This window comes from Falco rusticolus, chromosome 3 (assembly GCF_015220075.1).
Source record: "Falco rusticolus isolate bFalRus1 chromosome 3, bFalRus1.pri, whole genome shotgun sequence".
NCBI classification, from domain to species: domain Eukaryota; kingdom Metazoa; phylum Chordata; class Aves; order Falconiformes; family Falconidae; genus Falco; species Falco rusticolus.
In genome coordinates this window covers 4,377,309-4,396,385 of record NC_051189.1, presented here as the reverse complement: position 1 = coordinate 4,396,385, position 19,077 = coordinate 4,377,309, and the positions used below count along the sequence as shown (strand labels likewise).

Genomic DNA, 19,077 nt, shown 5'->3' with positions numbered 1-19,077 from the left:
TTCATCTGTGACTCCAACACAACTGGTGTGCTGGCTAGCGGTTTATGCTTCCCCTCCCACCCCCGACCTGATTTATCTTGCTACCCTCTACCCTGTTTCCTCTGCAGAATTACCATGTGATTTTGTGCTGGAGTACAAGTAGCTTTTTTTTTATCCCAAAAAGCTGGCAAGTACTAGACCAGCCAAGTGTTGAGCAATGCCACAACATTTACATACCCTACTGCAGGCAATCCCCTTCCCCACACAGACAGCATTCAGCCCTCAGTTTCCCACAGATTTCCATGCACTCTTAATAATAATATTTTTAAAAAAGCAAAACAACCCTTTCAACAAAAGTATAGTTCTGCATACCCACTTTGGAATTTCTCTAGGGATAAAGCATCACTGAGCTCTCATAGCAGTGTTCCTGATACAATACGTTTTTGATTTATGGTAACTTTGGGAAATTCTTTTATAGTGCAATATCCTTTGATCTTTTACAATTATAAGAAGATTTCTTTTGTGGTTCAGTAGCTTTACTCCTCTGCCAGTCTTCGATCCTACCTGCCTAACCCCCCTTCTTGCTTTCTTAGAACAAATCTGCAGTAGGCCAGATAACGGAGTTGCTAGAGCTTTCTGCCTTCTGTTTTAAGAGCAGTTTAGTGTGTGCCTTCAGCCTAAGAAAAGCTGTTGGTATCCTGACGAGGAGGAGAGTTGCCTGGGAACTCTATCACACCATCCAAACTAGGGTGTTGCTTAAACCATCTCCCTTCCTGACTGATTTAGGGCAAGTTGCTGTCCAGCTTTTTAGTGTGGGAGGTTTCATTCCTTAGTGATGCTCCCATGTTTAGTCAGGGTCTTCTTCACACCCAGAGAGAGACCTTGGTCACTTCTCTCTCGCTCTCACCATGACACACTGCAAACATTAGCTGTGTACCAGCAGAGACTACTGGTTAACACAGCTAAGACTCCCAAAGCAGACCGGATCTTGTTAGTATTGCTGAAAGAGACTCTTCCAATGATCACTTACCCTTCTGTCCGCCCTTTCTTCCTGGAAAGTGAACCGTGAGCATGCTAGGCTTGTACACTGATCATGTACGTGATTGAAGCTGGAAAGAACTATAGAAAGTCTCTGCATCAATTGTCACTTTTCCTACAAAACATTTATTTTAAAAAGTTGCATATAAAGTTCTACATAGGATGGTTACCATTCCTATAGTAAAAAAAAAAAAACCAAAACCCAATGAAAAATTCAACCCTCATGATTCAAATGGTGAAAGGGCTGTTCATTCTCAACAATCCACACTGAATAGACTTCAACGTGCATTTTGGCAAAACACCACAGACAAACTGCAGAAGTAGAGCTCATTAGAGAAAAAGGTTCTAGATGTACATATTTACATAATTATCTAATATGTACTTTTTACCACCACAGCCACAGAACCACATTAGCTCTTGGAATGGATCTCATCCTCTACCCTGTTTCTGTGCCAACATAGCTATTTAGGCTGCATTACAGAAGTAGCTGTTTTAACAGAAGACTTTTTTCAATGGGCTTGGTCCGCTGCTAATGTCCTGGCACTGCTCCAGAAAACCGAGGGAGGGTTTGATCAGTTATTGGCTCCCCAGGGAGGAGAAGGCTGAGGATAGTAGACCCTGTGTAAAACACTTCCTCTCACCTCATCTTCCACTCTGAGGAGAAACACAAACTGGAGAGGGGCTCCCTCCTAGTCAGAGGGTGAAAGAGCTTTTGGACTCAAAGCTACCTGTAAGAAATTTTAAATTTGGATAATGATTGTCTGAAGAAGTAATTTTAAATCATTGGAGCAGTTCTGCTATCAGATTTCCCATCAGGTCTCCTTACCCTGCCATGTTTCAGAGGGAAGAATTCCATTCTTCACCAAGTATAAAGTTCAATTTTCTATACTCTTAAACAAAGCAAAAGCAGATGGCTCAGTATATAAATATATCCAGCATCTGGATTCTCAGTCACAAAAATAACATCCTTTATACAACAGAAAACGGGTCAACTATGAAGCAATTCTCCATTGGCCTTAAGATCCAACATCTTCATCAACAGCTTCATCTTCATCCTCTTCGTCATCATCCTCTTCATCACCTTCCCCCACTTCTCCATCTCGCTTCTCCTTTTCAAGCATTTTTAGGTATTTGCTAGCTAGTATCTTCTTTGGCAAGATATCTGGAAGGTAGATTTTTTTCTTTTATAGTCAGTTTGAATACTTATATTGCCTCATTAATACTGTTGCACCCATATCACTAATGAAATGAAGTAAAAAAGAGGCTTTTTGAAAAATTATTATTTAATGCGAATAAACCAGGTTAAGTTAGTCTGACCATACAGCGTAAGAATAAGAGGGAATTGCCCACTTATGGTACAAGACAACCAAAGATAAGGAATATATTTACAACTGATTACTGGCAAATGTCTTACTGTCTGCTTAGAACATTATTTATGTGATGTAAAATAGAGAGCTCAACTACTCAACTGCCGTAGACAGATTCAACGAGCCGCTTATCCCATTTATGTCCTGTAGAAATGTTTTTTCTGCATTAAGGTAAGATACTTGATCACAGCATTAATGATGGACTTGAGACAAGCAGAACTGTGTGCTCTGAAAGTATAATCCATGGGGAGCCCTGACAAGAACTCGGCTAGGAGTATCTGTATTTTGACCTATAATGCTTGAGCTAAGCATTACAACAGAAATCCAAGTATCAGAAAAACTGCGCGTGTGTGTACATGTCTGAACAGATATATATATAAAAGGAAAGTGGAACCATATGATGAATAACTTTGAGAAACAAGATTTACAGATTTAAATGTGTAATTTTGGGGGCACATAACTTCTCACAAAGATGTGCAGTGATCTTGTTTTATTGGCTGAAAGCTTTCTGATGGAGTTGCTGGAATTTAAGAAATGCTTAAGGCGATATGCCGAGAGCTAATTAGCCTTGTAAAATTTTGAAGCACCAGAAAGAGTCCCATTCACAAAGAACTATTTTCAGTGATGTAGTTTATGAGTTCCAGTTTAATGTTACACAGGAGATTAATGACCAGTAGAAGAATTGTGTCCTCACAAAACAATGAGAGCAAGATTCAATTTTCCAAATTACATACTAGATTTACCATGACACTATAGATACCTGCAAGGAACTGAAAGGTCTCACACTCTTCTGCAGTATGAGACAGGTCACTGTAAGTTAGAGCATTCTTCTCCTTGCCTCTGCCATGTTTGTAGGAGTACGCAGCCAAATACTGAACAAAAAGCTCCTAAAAAATTAGAACAAAACCAAATAGTCAATCTAAATTCATGTCTATAGCTGGCAACTGTTTTCTTTAATCCCTATTTAAAGACACAAGGACCATATGTAACTGCACATATGCCGGGCACTCTGCGCAGAGGGTCACTAATTTCAGAAAAGCCTAAGGGCAGGATACAGTTGCATCTCCTCGGCACACTGACTGCAGGCTGGGGTGCCGGTCCGTAACTTCAGTTGCGCTGTTCTTAACACTGTCCCCTGCCTAGCAAATGACACTTTGGATCAGAAAGCAGCAGGGTAACATTTCCACGCGGGCTAATTTATACTGATGGACAGCGGTGGAAAGAAGAACCTGCCGCATCGCTGACCGCCTCTGGTAGCCCAGCTGGACGGGACGGCGCCTAAACCTCCCTTGGCGCCGCGGGAGCCCGAAGCCCGAGGCCGCAGACACACGTAGGCGGGGAGAGGCGCGGGGGAGCCGCCGGCTGGGGCCGAGGGGTGCCCGCAGCGGAGAGGGCAGCGGCCGGGGAGGCCGGCCCGGCGGCAGCGGCACGGCAGGGAGGCGCAGAGCCCAGCGCGGCGGGGAAGGAGCGGGGTCGGCTGAGAGGGAAGGGGAGGGGGGGGGCGGTACCGTGGCTTTGGCGGTGAGGAACAGCGCGTCCTGGTTGATGCTGGAGACCTCCGGCGAGCTCTTCATGATCACGCGGATACGCGACAGGGGCAGCGACACCAGCCGGTTCTCGCCTCCGCTCAACCTCGCCGCCATCTTTCCCCCCCCCGTCCCCCCCCGCGGCCGCCCCACAACCCTTCCCCCCGAGCTCGGTGAGCAGTGGGCGGCCGCGGGGCGCCGCCCGCTGGGAGCTGTAGGTCTCCGCTGCCGGAGGGGCCCTGCGCGCTGCCGCGCCGGCACTACAAGTCCCGGGAAGCCTCGGGGCCGCCGGAGGACTACAGTCCATGGTGCACCGCGCGGGGCAGCGCGCTCCCCAGCATGCACCCGGCCGCGCGCCGGGGGGGCGGGCGCTGCCGGCCGGTGGCGGGGGGTGGCGGAGGCTCCGCTCCGGCGGCGCGTTTCCACAGGCAGATGCCGGCCCCAGCACAAGCGGGAGCGGCCTCAAGATCTCCCTTGCTCAGCCCCTCGACAACGGGCCCTGGCCCCAGGCTGGCACCCGAGTGTTGAGAACTTGGTTTTGATGGCAAAGAGGCTCATCCTGTAACAGATCCCAATTACAGGCCAGTGGCTACAAAATTGTTAACTCAAACTGTAATTGCAGGCTGCTAAATACCTCTGTTGCTGCTGTGGTACAGCAAGAGGGAATGCTGTCTGGTAATCCTGACGCGTGTCAGAGGTGCGTTGAGGGTGTGAGGGCACATGTAAACTTGAAGTGATTATAGGGCTATGCCTTTATTACTGACACGTTCCCCGCTGAATGTTACCCTGTGTGTCCTGCTGTGTAGGTAGCTTGGAACGCACCGATGGCTGACATGTCGGCCTAGGTCTGCTTGAAGGCAACGGCGGTTTGCTACTGAGAGCATTGGTTCCAGGAGTTTGTCTGTACCTGTTGAGGGAAGAGCTACTGTACTCCACTGAGAGTGAGTTAGCACTTCCAGAAATCACGATGCTAGCTTGCATTTCGTTACAGCTTAAATAAAAGGTTCCAATATGCTTTACAAACAATAGGCCTGATCATGAGAGGTCTAAGGCACGCTAATTTGATTCGCTGCTTAGCATGAGAGGGAAGAACGGGAGCTTCTCCATAGTACATTATAATAAGTCACATAGAATTGAGGGGCAGAAAGGGATGTACCTGTAAAGAACCATATTAATGGAGAATACAGGGAGTTTGGTTAACTGAGTATACTAGCTTACATAGAATTTGCCCAGTACATAAGGACAAGGCTTTCCTACAGATGATTACTGATTTATTAATAAAATTTATTAATAAAAGACAGCACCTTAAGCAGTTGTAAGCACCTGCTGCAAGGATAGCACAGCGATGTGTTCATTGGAATCAGTTCCAACATTACGGTATTTGGAGACGTCTTTTACAGTTAGCTATTACAGGTAATCTACATCTCTTAGACTGCATAATTCCTTTGAGGTTACAACTTCTGTGAGGCCATTCTGTGTAAGTTATATCTGAGGTGAAGCATGATGTCCTACCATGCTGTATGGATATCTAACAGGCTTAGTTTCTTCCTTGATGGTTATTGTCTTGTGACATCTTGTGGAAGCAGTTGACATTACCATGATAGTGCATTTCTTATAGATACTACTGGGGTCTTTCATGATTGCACCATACATATAAACCCCCATCAAACTACCAAGATTTCGGAGGGTATGGAGCTATTTGGATACGGATTTAGGACCCATATAGATCCCATAGGATTTAGGTACCTGCCGGTAGTTATTTTACTGAGCTGTGAAAAACGCAGTTTAAAGGGGTCTGGGCAAACCAGGGCTTACCCTTTCTTCTCCTTTAGGTTCTATCTCATTATCAGATGTTTGCTTTTTTCCCACACAGTGCTCCCTGAAAGGCCACATGTAGGACAACTCTTTCGTTCTTCAGTACCATGCTGGGCAGGTGATGGCTTTCAGCTGATAGAGAATAGGAGCAGGAGCACAGCAAACTCAAGGCATCTCTCCATGCTGCTAACACAGCTTTAGTTTGTGGGAGACAGAATCATGGTGTAGCTGCATAGCATAAGGTGGGTGTGCACACACTCTGAGAATACCATGACATTGCAGTATTTAATAGGTTTTTTTTTTAGTATATTTTAGTATATTTTGAAATTGCGAAATCTATGTCATACCAGTAATGGAGCTGAACCTGTTCCTAATTTAAAAAAAAGCCAACCAACCCACAGAGCATTTCATACTAGAAATACTCCTCTTGAATCATAACTGAGCTGGTATTGTTATTAAGAATTCTTTGTTAAACCTGACTGGGAACGCAGGTAAAATAAATCTCTCCTCTGGTAAATTCAAAACAAGCATTTGCCTCAAAACTAATAAGCCCTGTTCAGTATAGGGACTGTTTGTACTAATTATACACTGCAGAGCAGCATCACAACTCAGTCTCCCTTTTCTTTCTACTCTCACTTGACTCACCAGTCTGTGCTAGAGTTGTCCTTTTTGCTGTGTTTTGCAGACCTGGGTAAGAAACTGCTCAGTTAGAGCTCTCTGGACTAAATGAGGTCTAATAAAGGAGTGACCAGAGATGCTATTCTTATTACTGACAACTAGTTGTAGGCTTCCCTGCGGCAATCTTTTTTTTTTTTTTTCCCCACTTCATTGTGTAAATATGTGCGTAAGCACATGCACAAATCTCCCAGGAAAAAAAAAGGAAAGATTAGACTCTTTCTTCTGACCTCTGTCTCTCAGTTCCCCTCTGCAATTTGTACCCAGCACAGTGCCATGGCTTCTCTAGGCTTCTCAACCTCTGTTTCGTATTTAGAGAACTCAAGAGAAACTGTGGTGCTCTGTTAGCAGTAGGTACAGGGCAAGCTCCAGAAGGAGAACAGGATGATGGTGTTAAAACCTTTCCCTAGCTACAGTCTCATTCTTTTAATTGGTTTTATGTGAGGTGGGGTGCATAAATTCCAGATTACTGGTAGGAACTCTTAGAGCTCTGAACCTGAACTACCTTGGAACAAATTTACTCATGGGCTGAATCTGAAGCAGAACCTAATTGAAGTAATTTTATTCCTACTCTCCTGTACTGAGAGGAAATACAGCAACTGCAGAAGTAAAACTTGGTCCAATAAATAATCTGCTCAAGTGAGAACTTATTCACAGGTACTTAGTGAGCTACCTGAAAGCAGGGAAGAATGGTGAATCATTGAAAAGTACTTCTTTGTATCAGATCTTCATTGTATGATATTAGAAGAAAAATAATGATAAAACTGGTATAATCAAAATTCCCTATGGAAGACAATCTGAAGAAAGTGATGAATTCCCAAAAGCTACTGTGAGAAGTCAGAGTACTATTGGAGAAACAGCAAGTATAGTAAATGGAGTTACATCAGGCTGGTGGCCAGTCACCAGTGAGGTCCCCCAGGGCTCAGTTTCAAAGCCAGTGCTCCTCAATGTTTTTATAAATGATATGGACACAGGAATCAAATGTACATTAAGAAGTTAGCTGAAGACAGGGAATAGGAGGAGCTGTGGACTCCCTCAAGGGTGGAGAGGCTTTACAGGACAGATTGGGATAGACTAGGGAGCTGGGCAATACCAAACATTGGATATAACAAGAGCAAGTGGCCGGATTCTCCACCTGGGATGGGGTAATCCTGTTTAGATGCACAAAGGGGGTATGAGAGGCTGGAGACAGCCCATGGAAAGAGCTCTGGGGGTTTGGGTTTATGGCAAATTGAGTATGAGTCAACAGTGCTCCCTGGCAGCCAAAAGGGCCAACTGTGTCCTGTGGCACATCAAGCACAGCGCTGCGAGCTGGTGGAGAGAGGTGACTGTCCCACTCTACATGGCACTGGTGTGGTCTCATCTCGAGTTCTGTGTGCAGTTTTGGGTGCCTCAGTAGAAGGACATCAGACTATCAGAGTGTGTCCAGAGGAGGGCAACCAAGATTGTAAAAGGCCTCAAGGGCGAGACTTGTGAGGAGTGGCTGAGGTCACTTGGTTTGTTCAGCTTGGAGAAGAGAAGGCTGAGGGGTGACCTCATCACAGTCTGCAGCTTCCATAAGGAGGGCAGCGGAGGGGGAGGTGCTGATCTCCTCTCTCTGGTGACCAGCAACAGAAATGGGGAATCAAGGTAAGTTCAGATTGGACATTAGGAAAAGGTTCTTCCCTGAGAGGGTGGTTGGTCACGGGAAGGGCTCCCCAGGGCAGTGGCCACGGTACCAAACCTGTCAGAGTTCAAAGGGCATCTGGATGTTTTAGTTTTAGGTGGTCCTGTGAGGAGCAGGGAGTTGGACTCGATGATCTTCATGGGTCCTATGATAATAGATTCTATGATTCTATTATAGAAAGAGCATGAGGCAATTTTGCTGCGCTGAAGAGCTTCCATTTATTCTAGAAAGAATTTGAGGACTGTACATTGCTTGGCAAAGCCAAAAAAACCCCTGAAGAATGCATTTTTTTTTATACAAAACAAGAGCATAACTAAAAAGATTGGCCACTATGTTGCTGACTGACATTTTAAAACCAATTCATATACTTTTGGATAGACTAATTAGAGATGTAATTATTTATGATTTGTAACAAAATAAAATAATTAAATTCACCGTGATTGTGTAAAGACAGTGGGTAAGTGCGGGAATAGAGAAAAAAACCTGCCTGTGTCAGCAAACAAGGGAAGGAGCTGAAGTCAGTCTGGCAAAGCGTAAACACAATATGTGGATAAGTAGTTGGCACTGTAATAAATGTAAGGTTATATTACAAGAAAGCTGTCTAGCACAAGATGCATACTGTAACAAAATAAATTAACTTCTGTAGTAGCGTTCTCTAAATTTGCAGTAGAGGCAGCATTTATAAACGGTAAAAACAGACAAGTTCATGATGAAGCAGAAGTATGTCTTGCCCAATGCAAAAAAAGCTGTTCTGAGGGGATTTGATGAAGTGTTATTTGGTGGGGATAAGAAGGTTGCATCGTATTCAAAATATGAGATAAATCTGAATGGTTGGTGAATTATGTATTAATACACAATGCATACAGAAAATGACTGAACTGACAACAGTCACTTTAAGATACCTAAACGTTTGGAAGTGTCAGTTAAGGCTCTCAGTGTAGGAGTTCCTCCATTAGAATAGCTGGTGCAATGAGGATTTTCAAAAGCAGAAATAAATTAACGGAAGCTGAGCTTTAAGGCAGACAATACCATGTGTAATCTCCCATTTCCATTTTTGATACATACACATATAGGGAACTTCTCTTCAGAGTTGCTCTACCACTTGGAATTATTCAGAACATCACATACCTTCATCCTGGAGGATCTCAGGAGACTGAGTAGCTTAATGGCAATGAGAAAGCTTTAGAACACAGCGTTTACAGAGCCACAATCTAAATTATCTTCTAGAGATGTTAAAAAATTAGATACTCCAATGTATATTTAGTAATAACTACCTTAATTAATGCAAGCCACATATTATCGTCATCTTTTTGTCTTATAGGGAAGAAGTAAAACAACAATAAAGTGCTGAGATAAACCATGTAAAAAATGTTTCTAAAACCTTCTCCAGCCAATGCTAGAGGGTAGATTTATAAATAATTGTGCTGGTTTGGGCTGGGATAGAGTTAATTTTCTTCATAGTAGCTACTATGGGACTATGGTTTGGATTTGTGCTGAAAACAGTGTTGATAATACAGGGATGTCTTCGTTATTGCCGAGCAGTGCTTACTGTTACGAATGTACACATGCCAGCTCCCATAAGAGGGTCTGACCCTAGGATCCCGCTGGGAATGCAAAGTCCAAGTGAGGGTTTCCAATTAGTCTGTTGTTAGTTCTTAGGTTACAGTTCAAGCTGGGTGCCTCTGGAGATACCTCTACCCCAGTTCATGCCTCTCAGTTATACCTGTATCACCTATCACCTGATCTCCAAGTCCAATCACTTCATTCTGATCAGTGGTCTCTTGACTTCTTACTGGTTTTCACTGTCACTGGGCTGGCCTTCTGAAGTTACTTCATTCTCTTGGAATTGTCTCCTTGGTCCTTATTATCTTCATTCAATGTTTATCTTCTGAATTCAGTGAGTTCTTTGTTAGCAGCATTAGTTTTATCAAAACTTTTATGCTTAGTCAGCTCGTGCAGCCTAAAGCTTCAGCTATTTTAGCTGCTAATGCTAAGTCCCTAATGCTAAACGAGACTATTCAGAGAGAATAAGAGTACAGTTAATCAGTTTTCTTCCATAACATTACACAGAGCCAAGGCCTTTTCTGCTTCTCACCCCACCCCACCAGTGAATTGGCTGGGGGTGCACAAGGAGTTGGGAGGGGACACAGCTGGGACAGTCCAGACCATATGATGTCATGCTCAGTATATAAAGCTGGGGGTAGAAGGAGAAAGGGGGGGCATTCAGAGTGATGGCGTTCATCTTCCCGAGTAACTGTTAAGCGTGACGGAGCCCTGCTGTCCTGGGGATGGCCGAACACCTGCCTGCCCATGGGGAGTGGGGAACAAATTCCTTGGTTTGCTTTGCTTGTGTGCATGGCTTTTGCTTTACCTACTAAACTGTCTTTATCTCAGCCTGAAGTTTTCTCACTTTTACCCTCTTGACTCTCTTCCCCCATCCAGCCGGAGGGAAGTGAGCGAATGGCTGGATAGGGCTTAGTTGCCAGCCAAGGTTAAACACAACAATAATGCTGACCATTGGCTGTGTTCACATGAAACCAAATCTTTAAGGTATTTTGGTATCACTGATAACACAACCAAATACATTGTCAGCGTTTGCCACCCAGTTAGTACATCAACATTGCAGAAATAAATGTACACACTTCTCTGTGAGAAATGCTCCTAGTTAGATCCCTGGTAAAATTCTGTGAGAAAAAAAAAACACCGTTATTTTCTTTATTTAAAACTGTTGCTCTCTGTCCCTTCCATGCTAAATTTAGTGAAGTTTGAACATACCCATCTTCTCTCCCAAAAGGGGTGTGCAGCTTCTTAGCTTTGTATTCTTTCTGAACTCCACAGAACTGCTGTATTCAAAAATTGCAGTTAATTCTGTATCACCCTTGAATTCATGTCAAATCAATTTACACCTGTTAAAAGTGGAGGCAAGTAACCCTGTTACTGGCATGATTGGCAGTGGAGTGCTCTGGTGCTCAGGGGAACACAGAGACCCACCAAGAACCGGCAGCTTGTGCCACAGTGGCTAAGGAGACCTGGGCAGAAGGGGCAGGCAACTTTTGAGGACAATAAGGATGTCATGAGGTTATGCAGGGAGAAAATTAGAAGGCCCAAAGCCCAACTAGAACTTAATTTGCCTACTGCAGTAGAAAGGCAGTAAAAATGTTTCTATAAATACATTCACAACAAAACAAGGGCAAAGGAAAATCTCGCCCTTTATTGGGTGTGAGGGCAAACATAGTACAAAGGCTGAGGAAAAGGCTGAGGTACTTAATGCCTTCTTTGCCTCAGTCTTCAAAAGTAAGACCAGCTGTTTTCTGGGTACTCAGCCCCCGAGCTGGAAGACAGGGATGAGAGGGAGCAGAATGAAGCCCTTGCAGTCCAAGGGGAAATGGTCAGCAACCTGCTACACCACTTAGACACACACAAGTCTATGGGGCCAGATGGGATCCACCCAAGGCTACTGAGGGAGCTGGTGGAAGAGCTTACCAAGCTGTTCTCCACCACTTATCAGCAGTCCTGGCTGACTGGTGAGGTCCCAGCAGACGGGAGGTTAGCCAGTGTGACACCCATCTACAAGAAGGAGGATCCGGGGAACTACAGGCCTGTCAGCCTGACCTCGGTGACAGGGAAGGTGATGGAGCAGCTCAGCCCGAGTGCCATCACACAGCACATGCAGAACAGCCAGGGGATCAGGCCCAGCCACAATGGGTTTATGAAAGGCAGGTCCTGCCTGATGAACCTGATCTCGTGCTATGACAAGGTGACCCACCTAGTGGCTGAGGGAAAGGCTGGGCATGTTGTTTACCTGGACATTAGTAAAGCCTTTGACACTGTTTCCCACAGCATTCTCCTGGAAAAGCTGGCTGCTCACGGCTTGGATGGCTGTACTGTTCGCTGGGTCAAAAACTGGCTGGATGGCTGAGCCCAAAGAGGGGGGGTGAAATGAGTTAAATCCAGTTGGCAGATGGTCACAAGCTTGGTATTGGGGCCAGTTCTGTTTAATAACTTTATCAATTATTTGGATGAGGGGATCGAGTGCACCCTCAGTCAGTTTGCAGATGACACCAAGTTGGGTTGGAGTGTTGATCTGTAGAGGAATGAGGGCAGTGGGTTCATTAGCATTGATAACATGCACCTGTGGCCTTGCCTCCAAGGCAGCGGGTTGATTGACATGGACGATGTGCAGCTGTAGCTCATTCGTGGTGAAATAGCCCTGAGGATTGGGGGGGGGGGGGGTGTTGTGCATGTGGGCGTGTTGTGCATGTGGGCGTGTGGGTGGGGGCGGGGGGGTTGTGGCCTGACCTCTGGAGGAAGGAGGAACACTGTGGTCTGAGCTCTGGAGGAAGGAGAAACAGCTTGCACAGTAGAATCTGACTGATGGTGAAAGCCTTGTTGCAGCCTGATAGCTTGCTTGTGCTGCAACAGTTGCTGCCCTGTGTGATGCTGACTGAGTTGGACTCTTAACTACAACAACAGGTACCCAATGTAGCTGACACAAGTGGGAGAACCTATGACCCGTGACACTCTGAGATGTCAGCCATTGACAATTAATTGATACAGATGTATTGCAATATTTGTTGTCCATCTTAACTCAAATTGCAACTTTTGGTGCCCAGTGTGGATGGGAACTTATTGATACGGGTGCAGAAGAAGAAAACTCTATGTTAACTATGCTTATAGATATATTTGAAGAAAAGAAGCATAAAGTATAACAAGAAGGCAATAAGAATTTTGCTAGGATGGTGCAAAGTAAATGATGTGCTAGTTATGCTGAAAAATGTCTCATGCATAGACATGGCAAAGTGCTGGAAAATTACTTTTTGAGGCTGCCTCAAGGAGGGATAAAATTGCAACAACATCGCTAACAACATGGAGATTAGTCTTAGAATTACTAGAACAATTAAAAGTGGACAGGGAGAAAAATTCTATATTTGCAATGCTTACAGATATATTTTTTTAAAAAAGGTGTAAAGTATGATAAAAAGGCAATAAGAATTCTGCTAGTGTGGTGTAAAAAATATGATTTGTCAGTTACAGTGAAAAAGGTTTTCAGCATTCAGACACGGCAAAATGTTGGAAAGTTTTTTTGAGGCTGCCTCGAGGCGAGACAAAACTGCCACGTTAACGACGTGGAGAATGATCATAGATTCGCTAGAACAATTAGAAGTGGATGGAGAGACAAACCCTATATTAACAATGGTAATAGACATATTTGAAAACAGAGACATAAAGTATGATGAGACAGCAATAAGAGACACTCTGCTGGAGTGGTGTAAAAAGAATGATTTGCCAGTTATGGTGAAAAATGTCTCCAGCATTCAGATATGGCAAAGCACTGGAATGTTACATTTTGGGGCTGCCGTGAGAGGGGACAAAATTGCTACAGCGTCATCGACAACATGGAGATTGGTCTTAGATTTACTAGAACAATCAGAAGCAGACAGGGAGACAAAGGCTGCAGCTGAAATAGCTACATCCCTGGTTGCAGAGATGATGCCTAATAAGGTACGTTCAGTGCCATCAGATTCTCCGCCATCACCTGAATCATGCAGTCGGGGCTGGTGGGAGGAGTGGAGTAGTGCCAGGTCGAGCGGGCAGAGTCTGTTCCCTTCCGGGTGCCAGGGAGATCTGGTCATTGTTCCGTTGCCTGACTGTGATCCCGAGCCACCTGTGATAGGTTTATTGGAGGAGACCTCGGGTCATGTTCAACAACCAGTCCAAATTAGAGCACTGAGACCAGATCCTGCCAAATTCTGGAAAAAGATGCAGGAGCAAGCACTTGCAGAAGGGGGGATACTGATGCCCCAACTGCCATGGGGGGCAGGGTGTTAGCCTGCCCAGTGCTTTGAAGGGATGGTAATGCTCCCCCGAAGTGGGAACCTTTCAACTGGGGAGCGATAAAAGAGTTAAGATCAACCTGTATACAGTATGGAATAGGCTCACCCTATGCTCAATCATTCTTACGTAGTCTTTTCGCAGCAGAGCTTACTGCTCATGATTGCCGTATGATCGCGCAAATTAAATTGACCCCTATGCAATTATATTACTTTTTGAGTCAAATTGGAGGTGCTTGGCAAATGAGCAATCATTGATGAATTTAGAATACCCCCGCGTTTATCATTTAGGATGACCCGCGTTTTGGGGCAGGGATTCCACAATTGATGGGGGAGGCTCCAGTTAACTCTCCTCAGTTACAAGCTCGCTTACATCCTTTAGTCCTGCAGCAGGGAAATGTTAGCTCTCCAAGTTTTATTGCAGGTCCCAGGTCATGGCGCTCCACAACAGTCATGGACCACAATAAAACAAGGTCCAAATGAGGGGTATGTGTTGTTCCTAGAAAGGTTGAGAGATGCCTTGGATAAGCAAATACAGAATGGGGCTGCTAAGGAAGCATTGTTACTTCAGTTAGCTAAGGACAATGCAAATGAGGATTGTAGAAAGGTGATTGCAGGCAAGGTGCATTGTAATCCCACTTTAATAGAATTAATGGATGTATGTGGGAAGGTAGGAACCACTGCCTTCCAAACAGAGCATCTGGCAAAGACCTTTGCTGATGCAGTTAGGGTCATCTGCCATTGTTACGCATGTGGGCAAGAAGGTCACCTAAAGAGGGACTGTCCAAAGAGATTGAGGCTGGGAAGGGCTGATGGCTCTGGTTTGGTATGCCATCGATGTAACAAATCAGGGCATTTTGCGCAATACTGTAGATCTAAATTTAACACTCAAGGACAATGATTTGCAGGTGGCAACAGAAAGCAGGGAAACGGGGGGTGGAACGTGGGGAGGAACTGCGTGATAATACAAATGAGTCCTCCACAACAATTCCAGGTTTATGCAGCCAACTCACAGCCCAAACTTCAGGGAGCACCAGATTGGATGTTACCACAGCAACCACCATCACAGTAGTGGATGATAAAGTACATAAGGTCCCACTGAATGCTGTGGGACCCATTCACAATAAATTGAGTGCGCTGTTGCTTGGATGTTCTAGTGTAACTTGACAAGGTTTGTTAGTCTTACCAGGAGTCATTGATGCAGATTATATGGGTCAGATTTAAGCAATGGTGTGGACACCCACCCCCTCCATGTCAGTTCCTGAAGGAATCCAGATTGCACAATTAATTCTTTTCTGGGCGCAAGTTAATTTTGCCCATGACAAAGTCCAGGCCAAAGAAGGGTTTGGTTTGACAGGAACACCACAAATTGCCTGGACTTGGAGCATTCAAAATGCTTGACCAACTCTAACCCGTAAAATCACCTTTGCCAAAAGGACCCCTTCTGCTATATGGGTGACCAGAATGATTGACACAGGAGCAGATGTAACTATTATATCTGCGCACATCTGGCTTTGCTCTTGGCCTATCTGTTCGGCAGGTTCCATATTGGCAGGAGTGAGTGGTGTGACACAGTGTCCAAAGTCAGTATATGGTGCAAGTTTGAAACCCTGAGGGCCAGACAGCAACAATCCGTCCCTACGTGCTTGACGTCACTCTGAATTGTGGGGATGGGACATTTTGGGACAATGGGGAGTTATCATTGGTACCCAGAAGGATTTTTAATAGGGGCTACTGTGATGGAGGGCATACAAAGACCTACTCTGCCTTTGACTTGGAAGACAGATACCCCTGTTTGGGTGGAACAGTGGGCCCTTCCTAAGGAAAAATGTGTAGCCCTCCAACAATTAGTCAAAGAACAATTAGCACAAGGTCACCTAGAACCTTCCCATAGTCCTTATAAGACCCCTGTGTTTGTGATAAAAAAGAAATCAGGCAAGTGGTGCCTGTTACAAGATTTAAGGAAAGTAAATGATGTAACGGAGGGAATGGGAGCCCTGCAATCAGACATGCCTTCCCTGACGATCATCCTGGGAAACTGGGATATTTTGGTAATTGATTTAAACAATCGTTTTTTTCAGTATTCCTTTACATGAAGCTGATAAATGTAAATTTGCTTTTTCAGTACCAGAAACAATATGGCTCCTTATAAGCGATACCAATGGATGGTGTTGCCCCAGGGTATGATGCAGTCAATAGATATATATATATATGATGCATATAGCAGTCCTACTTTATGTCAATGGTATATAGCAAAGGCTTGTCACCTATACAAGAACAATTTCCACAAGTATATTGCTATCATTATATGGAAGATATTCTTGTATCAGCTGTAAATAAGGCTGAACTTCAGCAAGTGTATCCAGTTTTGCAGTAGTCGTTGGCCATCTTTGGGTTATGTATATCACCAGAAAAGATTCAACAACAAGACCCTTGGAAATACTTGGGAGTTAAAGTGCTAGATCAAACACCTGAGCCACAGTCTATCCAGCTCCGAGTAAATGTCAGAAATCTAAATGATTTGCAAAAATTATTAGGGACCATAAATTGAGTAAGGCCATATGCAGGAGGGGGCCTGGAAATCAGGACCATGTTAGCTGAAAGGAATGTGCTCTAGCTTGTAGGCCACAAACCCTGGGAGGACAAGAAATGGGAATGGATAACAATCAACAGGGTGAGTCATGCTGAGAGAAGATAAGGGAATGAGGAACGATGGCGCCAAGGACGGCGCCAAGGAAAGGTAACACCTTGCTGTTGATTGATGGTAGTTAACCACCAGTCAGGGATTGCCTAGTATGCAATGCTTAGCTTCAAGAACCAATCTGTTTAAAACGCGCAGCTTCTGAAAGTGTATATAAACTCGTGCTTCTGTACAATAAATTGACATTTGCTTGCATCAAGCTGCGTCCCGTCTCTTCATTCGCCGCAGCCATACTTGGGCCTTACAACAGAACAATTGAAACCACCCTTTGATCTACTGAAGGGTGACACTGATTTAATGTCTCCCCGATCACTAACTAAAGAAGCCACCTTAGCCCTAGAGAGGGTGGCCAATGGTCTGCAACAAAAAAGGGTACGCTGTATAGACTTAGAAAATCCAATAAGTTTATATATTGTCATTGCTAACTATCATCCCATGGGATTGTTGGGCCAATGGAATGAGTGCTGACAGGATCTGCTGCATGTCTTAGAATGGTTATTTTTATCTGTACAACCATGAAAGACATTGAGCACTCAGGCTGAACTAGTATCAAAAATCATCACCAAAGTACGTACTCGGTGCATGGGCCAAGATCCCAATTACCTGATAATTCCCATGGAACATGATTACATAAGCTGGTGTTTGGCAAACGGTTTACTGTTTCAGTTGGCTCTGGAAGGATTTAAGGGGCGAATATCCTATCATCTTCCCAGTCATGTATTGTTACAAACTTATTTGGACATACAAATACTTCAAAAGCTGCTGGCAGCAGACAGCCTGGTACAAGGCCCTACAGTCTTTACGGATGGTTCTGGGAAATCGGGGAAGGCGGTGGTCACTTGGTATGATGGGAAGCAATGGCAAGAATTGATAACACAGGGATCACCTCAATTGGTTGAACTTCGTGCTGTCATTGTTGCCTTTAAAATGTTTTCACGATGTGCTGTAAACATTGTTACAGACACCGCTTATGTTGCGGATGTCACACGATGCATTGACCGTGCGCTGCTTAAGGAGGTAAATTCAGAACAACTATTTTTTGATTAAAAACATTATGGGTGATGGTGAACCAGCGTACACACAGATATGATATTCTGCACATCCGCAGTCACACTGGATTGCCAGAATTTGTGTGTGAAGGAAATGCCTGTGCTGACACTCTTGCAGCTCCCGCTTGGACTCCTCCAGTGCTGGATTTAAAATGACAGGCCCTCATGTCTCATCAATTTTTTCATCAGGGGGCTCGGGCACTGGTCTGTCAATTTAAAGTATCTTTTGCAGATGCACAATCCGTCACGCTGCTTGTCCAGAGTGTCAGCAATTGGATCCTGAACTGACATTTCCACAAAGGGTCAATAGACGCGGGTATCAGTTCTTGGATCTGTGGCAAACCTTCTTTTGGTTGTTTACAGTATCTTCATGTCTCTGTCGACACCTTCTCAAAAGTTGTGTGGGCATCGGCCCATACTGGGGAGAAGGATCTAGACGCCATTTCACATCTTCAACAGGCTTGGGCTGCTCTGGGGGTTCCAAAGCGTCTCAAGACAGGCAATGGACCAGCATATTCATCTGCACACATGGCCAAGTTCCTTACCCCTCGCGGGGTGGAACATGTTACTGGTATGCTGCATTCTCCGACTGGCCAAGCCATTGTGAAACATGTTCATCATACTTTAAAATTGCTTCTTGAAAAACAAAAAGGGGGAATGGGTTCTGAAACTCTGCATGCTCGTCTATGGAAAGCTGTGTACGCATTGAATTATTTGACTGTGCTGGCTGGGAAAGAGTGTCCTGTGATTATCTTGCATTTCTTGTCTTTGCAGGGAGGAGATCCTCCTATCTGAGCAAAGGTCTTAATGCGAGACCTACAAACGGGAAAATGGAGAGGCCTGTTGGATTTAATTACCTGGGGATGTGGGTATGCTTGCATCTCCACAGATGCAGGGCCGCGGTGGCTTCCCGCTAGGTGTGTTAAGCCTGTTTTGGATCCTAGAACTGACAAGAGGACATCAGATACCGGCTGTTCTACAGACCCCTTGAGAGGGGAGTCACAACATCCGGGTGACCCTGATACGGAGCCTGAATCAGATGCAGCTTTGTGCCTTCTTAACTCAGCCTGAACAGCCTTTCCCACACATCCTGCCAAGCGCCCTACAATGGATGATAGACATGGCCTTTTTGGTTAAAATCAAAAAGGGGGAATTGTAGAGGAGTGAAGGCAGTGGGTTTATTAGCATTGATAATACGCACCTGTGGCCTTGCCTCCAAAGCAGTGGGTTGATTGACATGGATGATGTGCAGTTGTAGCTCATTCCTGCTAAGTAGTTAAATAGCACAGAGGATGGGGGGGAAAGGTTGGATGGAGGAGGAACATTGTGGTCTGAGCTCTGGAGGAAGGAGAAACAGCTCAGATGGTAGAATCTGACTGATGGTGAAAGCCTTGTTACAGCCCGATAGCTTGCTTGTGCTGCAACATTGG

The 19,077-nt window shown here is 44.7% G+C and overlaps 1 protein-coding gene across 1 annotated transcript; it reads right to left on the bottom strand.

The window, feature by feature from the left end:
- Positions 1 to 1,116: 1,116 nt before the first annotated feature.
- CHRAC1 (chromatin accessibility complex subunit 1) lies at positions 1,117 to 4,049 on the bottom strand. Its single transcript, XM_037381570.1, has 3 exons — positions 3,893 to 4,049; positions 3,145 to 3,271; positions 1,117 to 2,179 (listed from the first exon to the last, which is right to left on the bottom strand). The coding sequence occupies exons 1-3, from the start codon at positions 4,025 to 4,027 to the stop codon at positions 2,034 to 2,036; spliced, it is 408 nt and encodes a 135-aa protein (XP_037237467.1). The 5' UTR covers positions 4,028 to 4,049; the 3' UTR covers positions 1,117 to 2,033.
- Positions 4,050 to 19,077: the final 15,028 nt, after the last annotated feature.

What these genes read in the sequence shown, in the direction of transcription:
- CHRAC1 (XM_037381570.1), bottom strand. Translation starts at nt 4,027, where the DNA reads ATGGCGGCGAGGTTGAGCGGAGGCGAGAACCGGCTGGTGTCGCTGCCC. An exon ending in TCCTCACCGCCAAAGCCACG is followed by an intron (nt 3,272 to 3,892) that starts GTACCGCCCCCC and finishes CTAATTTTTTAG; the next exon opens with GAGCTTTTTGTTCAGTATTT. An exon ending in GACCTTTCAGTTCCTTGCAG is followed by an intron (nt 2,180 to 3,144) that starts GTATCTATAGTG and finishes TCTACCTTCCAG; the next exon opens with ATATCTTGCCAAAGAAGATA.